The sequence below is a fragment of the Pleurodeles waltl genome, chromosome 3_1, assembly GCF_031143425.1.
Source record: "Pleurodeles waltl isolate 20211129_DDA chromosome 3_1, aPleWal1.hap1.20221129, whole genome shotgun sequence".
Taxonomy (NCBI): domain Eukaryota; kingdom Metazoa; phylum Chordata; class Amphibia; order Caudata; family Salamandridae; genus Pleurodeles; species Pleurodeles waltl.
This window is the reverse complement of record NC_090440.1, coordinates 1432202709-1432216540: the sequence shown is the minus strand read 5'-3', so window position 1 is coordinate 1432216540 and position 13832 is coordinate 1432202709. Positions and strand designations below refer to the sequence as shown.

Sequence of the window (13832 nt, the reverse complement as noted above, 5' to 3'; positions counted from 1 at the left end):
TCCCAACCTTCTACCCTCACCCAAATATTAACTCATTCTAACCCAGTCCCAAACACCCTATCCCAAACCCTTATCAAATCTATAAACCATTACCCTTAAACTTATGCCCCTGCTAAACCAATCTATATAGGATATTGTCAGGTGGGTATACTACAGCTATTTAACAGCAGAAACAATTCAACAGTAGACAAATTAACCAGGCTTGACGTGTGGTATTCAAGATCTATTTATTGATTATGTGCAGCTTTGAAGAGGGTTATTCATTATTTTATTTTACAAATATTCTCTGAATTGGAGCTCAGAGTTATTGCACTGCCTTATTATTAAATCTACTGAAGAGGATGGATATGTTGTCCGTTAAATAACAGAAGGTGCTTCTGAATATTGATGCTAATTGGTGGGCCCATCAGTTCTCAGCCTGGGTCTTCCTGTTCAGAAAAGAGATGATCTTATCTCTCACACCTTCTTCAAACATGTCTAACTGATCCTGGACTTGAGTAGTGTATGGATCCAGCTTCCGCTTTATGTCTTCAGCTCTCAGGATGATCATTTTTTTAAGATCCTCTCCATATGGGGAAGCTGACTGGTTGAAATCCTCGATCCTCTGGTTCACCTTTTTGTTAAAGTCTTCCAAGTACGGTGCTAAACTCTGCCCAAAGTCATCCAAGTGAAGTTTCTCCTTGATTTGGTAAGTAGAGGAGAGTATTTGCTGTCTCAAGTCTTCCATATTGGCAGAGAACTTGGTTCTCATGGCATCTATATTTTTCTGCATCTGGAAGGTCATAATCTCAAACTGCTGGTTGAGGCTTTCTTGGACATTCTGTACATACGGTGTCAAATGCTTCTGCAACTTCTCAATGCTCTGCTCAGTCTTTACCAGGAACTCATCACTGTAAGGGCTCAGATTCTGCTTCATCTGCTGCACTTTTTCAACAATCTTTCCCTGAAGTTCATCAGCATACGGGGTAAGGGCCAAATGCAAGTCAGCTACATTTTCGTGTAGTTTGGCTTGAAGCTGTTCAGCATATGGTGAGAGTGCAGTCTGGAGGCTGTCCACCTTTTCCTGGAGTTTGGTCTCAAGATCCTCAGCATATGGCTTGATCACTGCCTGGAGGTGGTCGACATTTTCCTGAAGTCTGGCCTCTAGCTCCTCAGCAATCGGAGTGAGTGCTGCCTGGAAGTTATCCACATTTTCCTTGAGTTTGGCTTGAAACTCCTCAGTGTATGGAGTGAGCGTGAGACGAAGCTCCTCAGCATTTTTCTGGACACGAGTGCCAAGTTCCTCAGCATATGGGGTGAGCCTCTGATGAATCTTCTCTGCATTTTCCTGGAGCCGACTAGCAAGCTCCACAGCATATGGAGCCAGCTTCAGTTGTAGCTCCTCAATGTTCTTGTTAAGCTGCTTGTGGATATCATCTGCATATGGTGACACCTTCAAGTGCAACTCCTCCAACTCCCGACGTATCTGCTCCTTTAGTTTCTCTGAGTCTTGGGAGAGCTTTGCATGGAACTGAGTGGTCAATGGAACAAGCTGGCTTTGTAGTTGTGCAGCATAAAGAGGAACATCTTGGAGATTTTCTTGGAGTAGGGTGCTAAGGAAAAACAATTTAAAAGTATGCTCAATATTACTAATTCAGATGAAATATCCTACATTTTTAGTATATGGCAACTAACCATTTTCTTCTTCCCTCTCCTCTCCTCTTCCTCCAATATATGCATCCTAAAGTGTCATCCAGTGAACCACAAACTCTAAAATGGTCTCAGAGGTGTCTCAACATGGTCAGTTCTCTAAGCATGCACAATAGAAATGTTTTGCTTGAACCACTTACTCAGAGCATCCAGTAGGTACAACAATCTGGTGGGTGATTTAAAATCAGCCATCAAAAAATATAGGGCCAGATGTATCAAAAAACGAAATTGCATTTCTTAAATAGCGAATTTTAAGAAATCGCTATTTAAGAAATGCAAAATGGTATGTATGATTTTTGCGATTCGGTAATAGCGATTTCTTAAAATTCGCAAATGCTATTACTGAATCGCAAATAGAGAATCCAACTCCATTTGCACCTATGGGCCTGCTGCGAATGGTTTTGCATTTCCTAAATTGTGAATTCCAGTTAGGAATTCACAATTTAGGAAATGCAAATCCCAGGGTGCTTTGGGCCTAAGGCCCCCTCTGCTGCACCCCAAAAATATTTTTACGGACATGTGAAGCACACACATGCCTTAGGGGCATGTGTGCACTACAGGTCAATTTTTAAAATGCATTTAAAATGCATTTTTAAAATTTGCATATCATTACTACCAAACTTTTGTTGGTGGTAATTGCATTTCCTAAATGCCCAATTCGCATTTAGGAAATGCTTGATACATGTGCTTAAGAAATCGTAAATAAGGATTCCTTATTTGCGATTTCCTATTTAGAGATTTGCAATTTGCGATTCTCTAAATGGGGGGTCGCAATTTTAAGGAATCGCTATTTTAGCGATTCCTTAAAATTGCACTGCGAATGCCTTTCATACATTCTGAAAGGCATTTTTGCATTCGCAAACGGCCGAATTTTGCGATTCGCACCGCTTGCAAATGCAAAATCAATTGATACATCTGGCCCATAGTCGCCCACTCGCTATGGGAGTCATATTTTATTATTTTGAGCTATTTATAGGACATACTCGCCTCTTCTGGTGAGTTGACAAAGAACAGGTGCTCTGTTCATTGAAAAAAATGAGGGAGCTATGAAGAGCCTTTAAATCTTCTTCTTATCTTGTCACATTTGTGCTGTGTTCAGAGACAGAGGTCAAAAGTCAGTTTGTCTTCTTACAATTATATTTCCTTCTGACTACAGAGTTCTAGGAGATTGTAAGGTGAACTATCGGACCTGCTGTACAAAGTGTGTAAAATAAAGCTGTAGGGTGTCAGGTTTTTCCTAATACACAACATTTAAATAACGAATTCAACTGTACAGACATTTCAAAATATATTTCAGTAGTTGTGAAAGGCCATTTTTTGTACTTCTGTGTGATGTAGAAATATTTTAATATGATAAAAACAAATCAGGACACTTTACCTGGAGATATGCAAATGATGAATATGTTTTTGAAACCCAATTTTCACAGATTATTGATAATACAGTATAAGGTTTTATCAGAAAAGCTGCATGTTAGTGGGAAGGTTTTTGGTGGTCATTTCTTGGACATTTACTGTCTGTAAATGACAGTGTGCTAGCACTTTATGCTTTAGTTATATATTTATTAAAAGTGAGTGTTTAAACTTAAACTGAGAAACACTCCTGCCCTTATGGTAATGCTATTAGAAAACAAACAGGCAAGTCATTGATCATGTGTACCTTATATGTGGGCTAGATTCTTATTATGCATGCAGCAATCATTTAGTCTATTTAATTAAACAAATTAATTTTTTTGTACATCAGAAATGCTGAACTCACATACTTGAAGGTGCACTCATATGTGAGAATGAAGAAAAAGGTGACACAGTAAAATAAAATGTTTGCCTAGGATCACAAAATATGAGACCCGTTTACAGGTCAAGTACATTACAGTTCGGTTGAGTAGATTATTCAAGTTACTCGACGTGCAGGTCTAGTGACTTTTTTATGATTTTTCGAGGCCTGAATAAACAGATGGAATGGAGGGAAGCTGGTCAGGGCATGACTTGGGTAATAGCAATGATAACATTGAAAACTGTCTGTGAAGGTGATGGTGTTGTAAAGAGAAGGCACTTAGACCACTGACAACATAACATTTAGGTACTCTACTTATTTATAATCACCCCCCTTGTGTTGATATTACCCATCCTTGGAATCCATGTGCTGTTGTGTTTTGATAGGGTTTTTTTTTAGCTGAAAACAATGTATTCACACTAGGGCAATGTTCTTACCTCTACAACTATAGGGCCCTGGAGTCCAGTGATCATATGCAGGCTGCCCAAGGAAATGGACCAACAGTTAGACATGGGCTAAGAGGCAAAATCAAAGCCTCGAGGCTGGTGGGAGCAGCAAAAAAGGTTAGAAAATTGTGATATACCTCAAAGTTCCCTGTCACTGCTGGAGTATACAGATAATGGGAGCAAAAAAGGGTATAGGAAACTCACAGTCTTCGAAATCAAACTAATATGCTATCAGAGATGAAACCGGCATTTAAAGATGGGAGACATCTGAAATACTACAGCAGTACGATAACAAACCTCAGTACTTGTCGCCAAAATAGGCGAGGTGAGGTTACAGATTTCAATGGACAAAGGACAAATCAGAACCTCATGAAGGATCTTGAGGATGTGAGACAGGGCATGAGACTTTGAAGATGCTACCTAACCTAAATCAGGAAACCAGTGCTCATGAAAGCTTCAACTAAAATCTGCTTTCTAATAGCTAAACGGAGGATAGGGTAGATAATATTCAAGCTTTATGTTTCAATGCCAAGGATTAGCATATGAGTATCTATAAACTGAGCTTTGCAATGGCATTTCTAAACAAATGGGCTGACAGTAGAGGTGTCTAACAATTACGTTTAGCAGAAGGATTTCCAACTTCTGGTCGTAGATTGGGTTTGAATGAGGCATATCCACTAACAAAACATGCACTTAGATTGAACAGTGAGTCTTCATGGAAGAATTTCAAAGAAGAGGAACAGCTAGAAAGTTGTCTAACAATGTAGCATGAGGGAAGGATGGTAGGGTATAATTGAAGAACATTCAACAATGGGACCTGGTGGACAGATTTCTAAGAATGATACTTGGTGGAAGGACTGTACCTAATAGCCTGTATTTTGGAATGATTTCTAAAAACTGTTTATGACTGGAGGAAATCTACAAATGGGCCAGGAGGTGTTTCTGCAAAGGACAGTGTACGGATTCATAACAATTTGACTAGGCTGAAAGAGCTCTGAAACTGGGCACGGCTGAGGTATATGCAACAAAGGGGCTTGTTGGTTCTATATCTGACAATTGGCCTTGGTCATAAGAAGTTGAACAAGGGGATCTGACTAATGAATGGGTAAAAATAGGGCTAGTGAGGGGGTTTCAATTTTTAGGGTTTATTTAAAGATTTATAACCATTGGGCTATGTTCAGGAATCTGTAACCCTGGGTTTTATTGTAAGATGTTTTCACAATCTGGTCTAATCTAAGAATCTGTAACAAATAGCTCTAGTGTAAGGATCTACAACAATAGGACTTAGTGTAATTGTATTGTCAGACAATGCTTACTTGAACTGTTTGCTAATTTGTGATTCCTTGATTTGTTGTGCTGCCTCCTTAGCGCTGCTGCGTAGTTCATTTAAGTAGTCCCAGAAGCCATCTTCTATTTCATCAATGCCCACATTTGTACAGGACACTGTAGGAGCAATAAGCAGAAACAAAGGCACTTGATAAATAATCCATACATTATCTGTTTTATGAAGGCCACCTGCTTACCATTCCTTTTGGAGTACACTTTACAAAAGGGCAGAGCCACATTAAGGTTACTAAAACAGCTGTCTTATGGAACCGTAATAAATGGCACAAGACGGTGCAAGGTTGCATTCAATGGGCTAAAAATAGCCATATTGCAAGGGAATGGGTGCTGCCATAAGTCAAATATCATTTTACCTATGGCATTGAAAATCCTTTCACCACAGCAAATTTTGCACTTTTTTCTAAATTTCAGGCCAATCTCTATAATTACATTTCAGGGATTAGTGCTGAATAATTTACATGTGTGAAGGATATGGTGAAACTGAAAAATCGTCTTATGCAAATGAGATGCCTATGGGCGTCCCTTTCATCTACAGGGGGCTTTCGAGGCAGGATGGACAACATTATAACTATGAATCTGTGGAATATTGATAGCAAGAGATATTAGCAGCCCTTGCTATGGTTCAGAGCAAACTAAATGCCATTTCTTTCATTCGGTATGTGAAGGTGCCCAGGAACCACCTAACTCAGGCTTTACATGACAACTAGTCATGTTTTCTGCATTCGCAAAGCCCACCCACCTGTGGAATGAAATCTATTCTCACCCTTTAGAAATATGAGGCGCACTAGCAATTAAAGAGTGTGGCGCATGGAACCAGAAAACAAGTGCTCCAGATTCGGCTTCCACTCCTGACCTGTTTGATGTCCCTAGGTAAACCATCATCCCCTGATGCCAGGTTGCTAAGTGCTAAGTGCTCTGTAAATAAAGATGACGCCAGAAGCCAAAGATTCTGAATTTACCTGTAATGGCTAGGAAAGCCAACACAACGCCAATGGATTTCAGAAACATCTTCAGCTTCAAAGGAGCTTCAAGTGTTGGAACCTGTGAAGGACAATACTAAGCTTAGTTCAAATGTGGATATGAAGGACTTAAAGCCTAAAAGCCCTGCCAGTTGCCACCTATTGGGTGGGTGAGGGTTCCCTTTATGTTCAGTTTCCCACATCACAGCCACTGATCCCTCCATCAGACACCTCCATCTGCTGAAATCTCAACCCACGCATAACATGTCAATGAGGAAGCTGCAGCCTGAAGTGAATCTAAGAGTGTCATTGGAGGAGAAAACTGTACTGCGGTACGAGGAGTAGAGAGAGAAACTAGGGGGCATATTCAAGAGCCCCTAGCGCCACCAGAGCGTCACTTTTCGGGATGCTCCGGTGGCGCAATGCCCTGCGCCATATTTACAAGGTGGCATTAAGCCACTTTTTGTGACTTAACGCCACCTTGAAAATACAGCCCCTTCGCATGCAGCACTTTGCGTGGAAGAGGCATGCAGTGGGTGTTAGCACCCATTGCATTTTGATGCTGCCCCAGATTTACAAGTTATCGTAAACCAGAGGCAGCGCCAAAATCTAATGCCACCCCAGGGAAAGCGTTAGCATGGCGCAGCGCGGAGAAATGCTTTCAGTGCTCGTTTTTTGGTCTTTCTCTGTGTGCTGCAGAATGCAGCACACATAGAAAGAGCAAATCCCCATTTAAGATTGTTTTAGTGCATCAAGGTGTTCCTTCCTGCACAAAAAAATGTCCCCCTCAACACAGCCATCCTTGCACTATGGTGAAACGGTTACTGCGTTGGTGCAAAGCAACATATTTAGCGCAGGGGGAAACACAGGGGTGCACCGTATTCTAGTAAATACAGCACATCCCTATGCTTTGAAAATGATGGTGCACGATGCTGCCAAATTTGGTGCAGTGACGAGCACTGTAATTTTCTGTTAAATCTGGCCCACAAACTCCTCAGCGTTTGGGGTGAAAAGCTTAGATCTCTGAGCTACATTTGGAGTTCAAAATCAAGATGGCAGCGCCTGTGGAATTATTTGTAACTACCAGGGTCACCAGGAGCCACAGCGACGTCTCTCTGGCATGTCCCATTTCAGGTGCTCCCTACCCCCAGCCATCAGCTCCTTTACTTACCTTAGCTGCCAGATAGGGTCATATATCAGCTAATTGCACTACATTTTCATTACACAAATAGTGAAGAATATTATCCACTATCTGGGAAATAAAGAAATGACAGAAAACCAGGAAAGCGGAGCCCCCACTAGCGGCCATTGGGACGAGCTTCTCTAGAGTTCCAGGCACTCATTTTGTCACATCTGTTGCCAGGGGTCGCAAAGACAGTGCCAGGGGTCGCAGCTGCGAAATCCGCCAACCCCTAAATGTCGTCCATGCCCCCCCACCCGCACTACACTGCAGCGTGTTTGTGTTTTAAAGCCCACAGTAACCCATCCTGGTCCGTCAGGTATCTGCTCCTCTTACTGCAGTATCTCACTTGCCTCCAGCCATGCTGCTAACTCCATTTCAGTCTCCCCATCTTCAGCGTGCTCACGGGTCACCCCTCAACCACCGGCTTTCATCACTGTAGTGTCTGTGATGCTCATTGAACACACGCCCTCGTGTGTTAGAGCAGACCGCCTTAAATCACGAGTTTCTGTAGTGTAAACGTGCCCCAAACGATAGCCTCTTCCACGTAGTTACAATGTCTGAGCTCTGACACCCTCACCCCTCACTCAGCTGCTCTCGTCCTTGCGGCGTCTGAGGTGCTCTCGTGTTACAGCCAGCACCCCGCCTCACTATGAAGCTCAGAGGCCTCAACACCCCAACAGTCAGCAGCCTCCAAGCATCAGTCTCTGGTCCTCTGATCTCAGCCCTCAGATGCCGACTTCATTATCCGCTCAGCCACAAACCTCCGGCGCCGAATTGTTTCTGTAGCTTAGCTGCCCCACTCTCCCCGGCCGATCCCCAAGCCAGAAGCCCCTATCAGTGCAGTGCCACTCCTGGTTATATCACTCCGCCCCTGAAAGCGGCGAACATCACTCTACCGTGGTGGCGTGCAGATGTTCACCTCCCACAGAAAAGAGTACCTGCGCGCCATAACACCTGGGTCTCTGGCATTCACTAGACCCTCGCAACCCCCTCTTCCTCAACTCACCTCTGGACTCTCTACACCCGCTGGCCTCCTCCTGGTGCCAACCCCGTGTGTCTCACTGGTATTTATACACAGCAAACCCCTCATCCGTGAGAACAGCGTCCAGAGGAAGACCAGAAGGCGCCGGACTTTAACCAGGGTCCAGCGTGTCACCTGTGCACGGTGCCTTATCTGCTGGTGATGCTGGAGCCCTCCTCGGTGCCCTCACCAGGTGACGCACAGGGCACTGATCGCCACGAGTGGGCTGCCAGCCAACAGCAAAACTGTGGAACACGAGTTCCGCATTTCACCAATCTAGCAAAAAGTGCGAGCTCAGCCCTATTCTTTGTTACTTCAGTCATTTTTAAAGTGCCGTCCAAGTCGTTTGAGTTTGCAAATGTCATATTATATAATAACAGAATTGTTTTTTTTCTCATAAATTTAGACATATGATAACTTTGTACTGTGTGATGTCAAAGGTCAGAGAGGGCAGGCTACAATGAGCAGTCAATGTATCTTGCTGGATGGATCACATGAAGGCAGAGGTATGGGGCAAGGTATCAATTAGTCGGTAATGCAACGTGTAAAAACTGGAGACAAGGGGTACAACAGGTAAGTCATAAATGTCTTTCCGAAATCGAACGGACTCTTAGGGCCAAGAGGCGCAGTGCAGCAAGTCTCCTTGCTGTGTTACGTCACAGGCAAAGGGAAGAAAAGTGCATATTTATCCCAGTGTGACACATTCCTGTCCTTTCCTCAGCATTGGCACTCAATGGGCTACCTAACGCCAATGCGGGCATCCTTGGTACAAGGGTGCCTCAGTTGCATGTAGGATTGTTTTTGTGCAGGAAGGGGCACCATCCTGCACAGAAACTGTCCATGGAGGCGTTTTCCTCTTTCTATGTGTCAATAACAGTGGTGCAAGTCTCTCATAAATTTTCTCCTGAGCATCTTTGAGTGGGAAGGTGAAGAGGTAAACTATTGGGGATTAGCGACACCATTATGAATGTGCTAAGACAGCAGAGTCACAAGGTACAGACTGCTCACCATGTCCATCCACTGGTACAAGGAAAGGCACAACAGGGGTCTCCCTCCTGTGACAGAGGGAGCACAACTAGTACTCCAGCTGGGGTGTAACCTAGTCTGGTCCTAGTGTACCAGGTGGGTTTTGTCTTTTTTTTCGTGTGCAATGAATTTCTTCTGACTTTCTGAAGATTTTTCCAAATAAGGGAAATTGGGGGATGAAGCGGTGTAGGAAGGTAGCCTCTTTCTCGCCTTGTTACCCCCACTTTTGGCTGTTTGTGAGTATATGTCAGGGTTTTTTACTGTCTCACTGGGATCCTGCTAGCCAGGGCCCAGTGCTCATAGTGAAAACCCTATGTTGTCAGTCTGTTTGATATGTGTTACTGGGATCCCGCTAGCCAGGATCCCAGTGTTCATATGTTTGTGGCCCGTATGTGTTCCCTGTGTGGTGCTTAACTGTATTACTGAGGCTCTGCTAACCAGAACCTCATTGTTTATGCTCTCTCTGCTTTAAAATTGTCACTGCAGGCTAGTGACTAATTTTTCCAATTCTGATTGGCACGCTGGAACACCCTTATAATTCCCTAATATATGCTACCTAGGTACCCAGGGTATTGGGGTTCCAGGAGATCCCTATGGGCTGCAGCATTTCTTTTGCCACCCATAGGGAGCTCAGACAATTCTTACACAGGACTGCCACTGCAGCCTGAGTGAAATAAAGTTCATGTTATTTCACAGTCATTTTTCACTGCACAGAAGAAACTTATAAGTCACCTATATGTCTAACCCTCACTTGGTGAAGGTTAGGTGTAAAGTTACTTAATGTGTGGGCACCCTGGCACTAGCCAAGGTGCCCCTACATTGTTCAGGGCAAATTCCCCAGACTTTGTGAGTGCGGGGACACCATTACACGCGTGCACTACATATAGGTCAATACCTATATGTAGCTTCACCATGGTAACTCCAAACATGGCCATGTAACATGTCTAGGATCATGGAATTGTCACCCCAATACCATTATGGTATTGGGGTGACAATTCCATGCATCCCCGGGTCTCTAGCACAGAACCTGGGTACTGCCAGACTTGCTCTCCGGGGTCGCCACTACAGCTACTGCTGCTGCCTACCCCTCAGACAGGTTTCTGCCCCCCTGGGGCCTGGGCAGCCTGGTCCCAGGAAGGCAGAACAAAGAATTTCCTCTTTGAGAGGGCTGTCTTCCTTCACCCTGCACTGGAAGCCAAGAAGAAATCGCCTGTGGCTCAATGGAATCTTCCCCCTGCCAACGCAGGCACCAAACTTCTGCATCACCGGTCCGCTGGGTTCCCTCTCATCCTGACGAGCGTGGTCCCTAGAACACAGGAGCTGGGTCCAAGTGTCTTCCCACAGTCCAGTGGCCCTTCTATCCAAATTTGGTGGAGGTAAGTCCTTCCCTCCCCACGCCAGACAGCAATCCTGTGTACTGCGTGAACTGCAGCTCTTCGGGCTTCTGTGCACTTTTGCAAGACTTCCTTCATGCACAGCCTAGCCCAGGTCCCCAGCACTACGTCCTGCATTGCCCAACTCGCTGAGTTGGACTCCGACATCGTGGAACCCTCCTTTGTGACTCTGAGTCAACCACCCTCCTCAGATCTTCTAAGTGCCTGTTCAGGTACTTCTGCGGGTGCTGCCTGCTTCTGCGGGGGCTCTTTGAGTTACTGAGCCCCCCCTCTGTCTCCTCCTCCAAGGGGCGACCAGGGCTCCCTGGGCCCCAGCAGCAACCAAATCCTCAACTGCGACCCTTGCAGCTAGCAAGGCCTGTTTGCGGTCTTTCTGCGTGGAAACAACTCTGCATCCTCCAGCATGCCGTAGGACATCTTCTGACCAAAGGAGAAGTTCCTGGCACCTTCCATTGTTGCAGAATCTTTGGCTTCTTCCCCCTCTGGACAGTTGCGTGACTCTTGGACTTGGTCTCCTTCCCTTACAGGTCCTCAGCTCCAGGAATCCGTCTTCAGTGTTTTGCTGGCAGTTGTTGTCCTTACAGAATCCCCTCTTGACTTTACTGTCTTTCTGGGGTAGTAGGGTAACTTTACTCCTACTTTTCAGGGTCTTGGGGTGGGGTATCTTGGACACCCTTAGTGTTTTCTGACACTCCCAGCGACCCTCAACAACCTACACTAGGCCTGGGGTCCATTCGTGGTTCGCATTCCACTTTTGGAGTATATGGTTTGTGTTGCCCCCAGGCCTATTTCTACCTATTTCATCCTATTGTGATTCTACATTGTTTGCACTACTTTTCTAACTGTTACTTACCTGATTTTAGTTAGTGAACATATAATTTGTGTATATTACTTACCTCCTAAGGTAGGGTATCCTCTGAGATACTTTTGGCATATTGTCACTAAAATAAAGTACATTTATTTTTAGTAACTATGAGTATTGTGTTTTCTTGTGATATAGTGCTATATGATATAAGTGGTATAGTAAGAGCTTTGCATGTCTCCTAGTTCAGCCTAAGCTGCTCTGCTATAGCTACCTCTATCAGCCTAAGCTGCTAGAACACCTCTATTCTACTAATAAGGGATAACTGCACCTGGCACAAGGTGTAAGTACCACAAGGTACCCACTATAAGCCAGGCTAGCCTCCTACAAGCAGTAGTTGGATAGGCCATTGTAAATGATATGGTTGGAAGAGATTAGTATAATTCTCTTTGTGGTGGGAGTGTTCTTGAGGGCCACTAATGGTTTAAAGAATGAGGGTAGTGTATGTATATCTAGGAAGGGACTTGATGATCAGATAAGATAAGACATTTCCCACGTAAGAGACAACCTCAAGTGAGGGAAGAGTACTGGCCGCATCCCCTTAGGAATTATTACATGATCGACTGCCAGATCTGGATTTTGAAAGTAGCCATATATTGATTTGACAGTGTGCTGTGGGAATGTTTTGGTGTGGCGGGGACCATGTGTTTCAGTTTTTCCAGTTTTCATATTTCCATTTTGAACTGCACTCAACATTTGTACGACCGAAGTCGAGAAATATACTTGACGTGCGTTGTGATGGAATGTGCGGTGACAGTCTGAAATGCATAGCACTAAATTAATTCTATAAATAAATAAATGTATATTTTCAGATGGTGGGTAGGAGGGAAGAAGTTGGTTGTAGTTCAGTATAGACATCTTTGAAGGAATAGGTTCAAATTTTTAAAGCCAAGGTTGTTGTCTGTGAGATTTGGAGAGGTCGAAGACATAATGGAATGGCCTACCGCCTTGTTGTCAGAGTAGTTGATGTGGAGTGTAGCAAATGCAGTATTAGCAAGAGTCTCAATCTTTAGAAATTAACAGTTGTGTCTTTGTTACACACAGTCTCTGGAATTCGTCAAAAATAACGATGCATGGAGACTGCAGAGGAGATGCATGGAAAAATAAGGTACTGCATTGGATTTTCCGACGCGGCACAGAAAATGTGAAGTTTCTTTGCACGCTGCAAGGGTTTGCATTGCTTTTTCGCCATACAGTCTTGGTTCCTCACTGTGATGCCGGGTTATTTTGATGCCCAGGGATGATGCTTTGAAAATCGTTGACGTGCTGGAAGAAGGAGCAGACGCTTCATTGATCCCGAAGGCAATGCGTTAAATTTTCCATCGCAAGGTAGGCAGTACATCAAATTTCCAATCCGGAAGTCGGTGCTGCATCGTTCTGGTCAGCTGTGTGGTGATTTCTCAGCCGCGATGCAGGCTTTGCATCGGTTTCTGCAGGCTTTGCATCGGTTTCTGCAGGCTTTGCATCAATTTTCGTTGCACAGGGAGTTTCTTGAAGAGGTGAAGTCTTTGTTGGCCCTGAGACTTCAGAAACAGGAGGCAAGCTCAATCCAAGCCCTTGGAGAGCAATTCAGGATGAAGACAGAGTCCTTTCAGCAGAGTCAGAGGCCAGCAAGGCAGCAAGGCAAACAAGCAGGGCAGCAGTCCTTCCCAGCAAAGCAGTCTAGATTAGTCCTATGGGCAGCCAGGCAGTTCCTCTGACAAGGTGCATGTGTAGGTCTAGAAGTGTCTGATTTGGTGGGGTTAGAGACCCTGTTTTTATACCCAAACATGCCTTTGAAGTGGGGGAAACTTCATTGAGTGGTTTTGAAGTGCACAAGCTCCCTGTGGGAGGGGGTGTTATCAGCCCTTTGTGTGAGGGCAGGCCACTGGTCTTTGAAATGTAAGTGTTGGCCCCTCTACCCTTTCTGCCCAGGAAGACCCATTCAGTATTCAGATGAATGCAGATGTGACAGAGTGTCCTGTGTTTGTGGTTGTCTGAGTCGAAGGCACAAGGGGAGCTGTCAACCAGCACAGACCAGACATGGATTGGAGGCAGGCTCTAAGGCACAGATGGTAGTAAGTGCAGAGAGATGCCCATTTTCTGAAAGTGGCATTTCTAAAATAGTAATAATAAATCCAACTTCACCAGTAGCATG

The 13832-nt window shown here is 44.4% G+C and overlaps 1 protein-coding gene across 1 annotated transcript; it reads right to left on the bottom strand.

Moving 5' to 3' along the window:
* Positions 1–215: 215 nt before the first annotated feature.
* Positions 216–8482, bottom strand: LOC138283587 (apolipoprotein A-IV-like). Its single transcript, XM_069221525.1, has 4 exons — positions 8399–8482; positions 6210–6291; positions 5223–5349; positions 216–1592 (listed from the first exon to the last, which is right to left on the bottom strand). Exons 1-4 carry the CDS (start codon positions 8480–8482, stop codon positions 407–409), a joined length of 1479 nt encoding a protein of 492 aa, XP_069077626.1. The 3' UTR covers positions 216–406.
* Between the last annotated feature and the right edge of the window lie 5350 nt (positions 8483–13832).

Excerpts from the sequence above, each read along its gene's own strand:
- LOC138283587 (XM_069221525.1), bottom strand. The coding sequence starts at position 8,482 with ATGAGGGGTTTGCTGTGTATAAATACCAGTGAGACACACGGGGTTGGC. Across the intron at positions 6,292-8,398 it reads CGGGTGTAGAGAGTCCAGAG|GTTCCAACACTTGAAGCTCC; the intron begins GTGAGTTGAGGA and ends TGTCCTTCACAG. Across the intron at positions 5,350-6,209 it reads GGCTTTCCTAGCCATTACAG|TGTCCTGTACAAATGTGGGC; the intron begins GTAAATTCAGAA and ends TTGCTCCTACAG.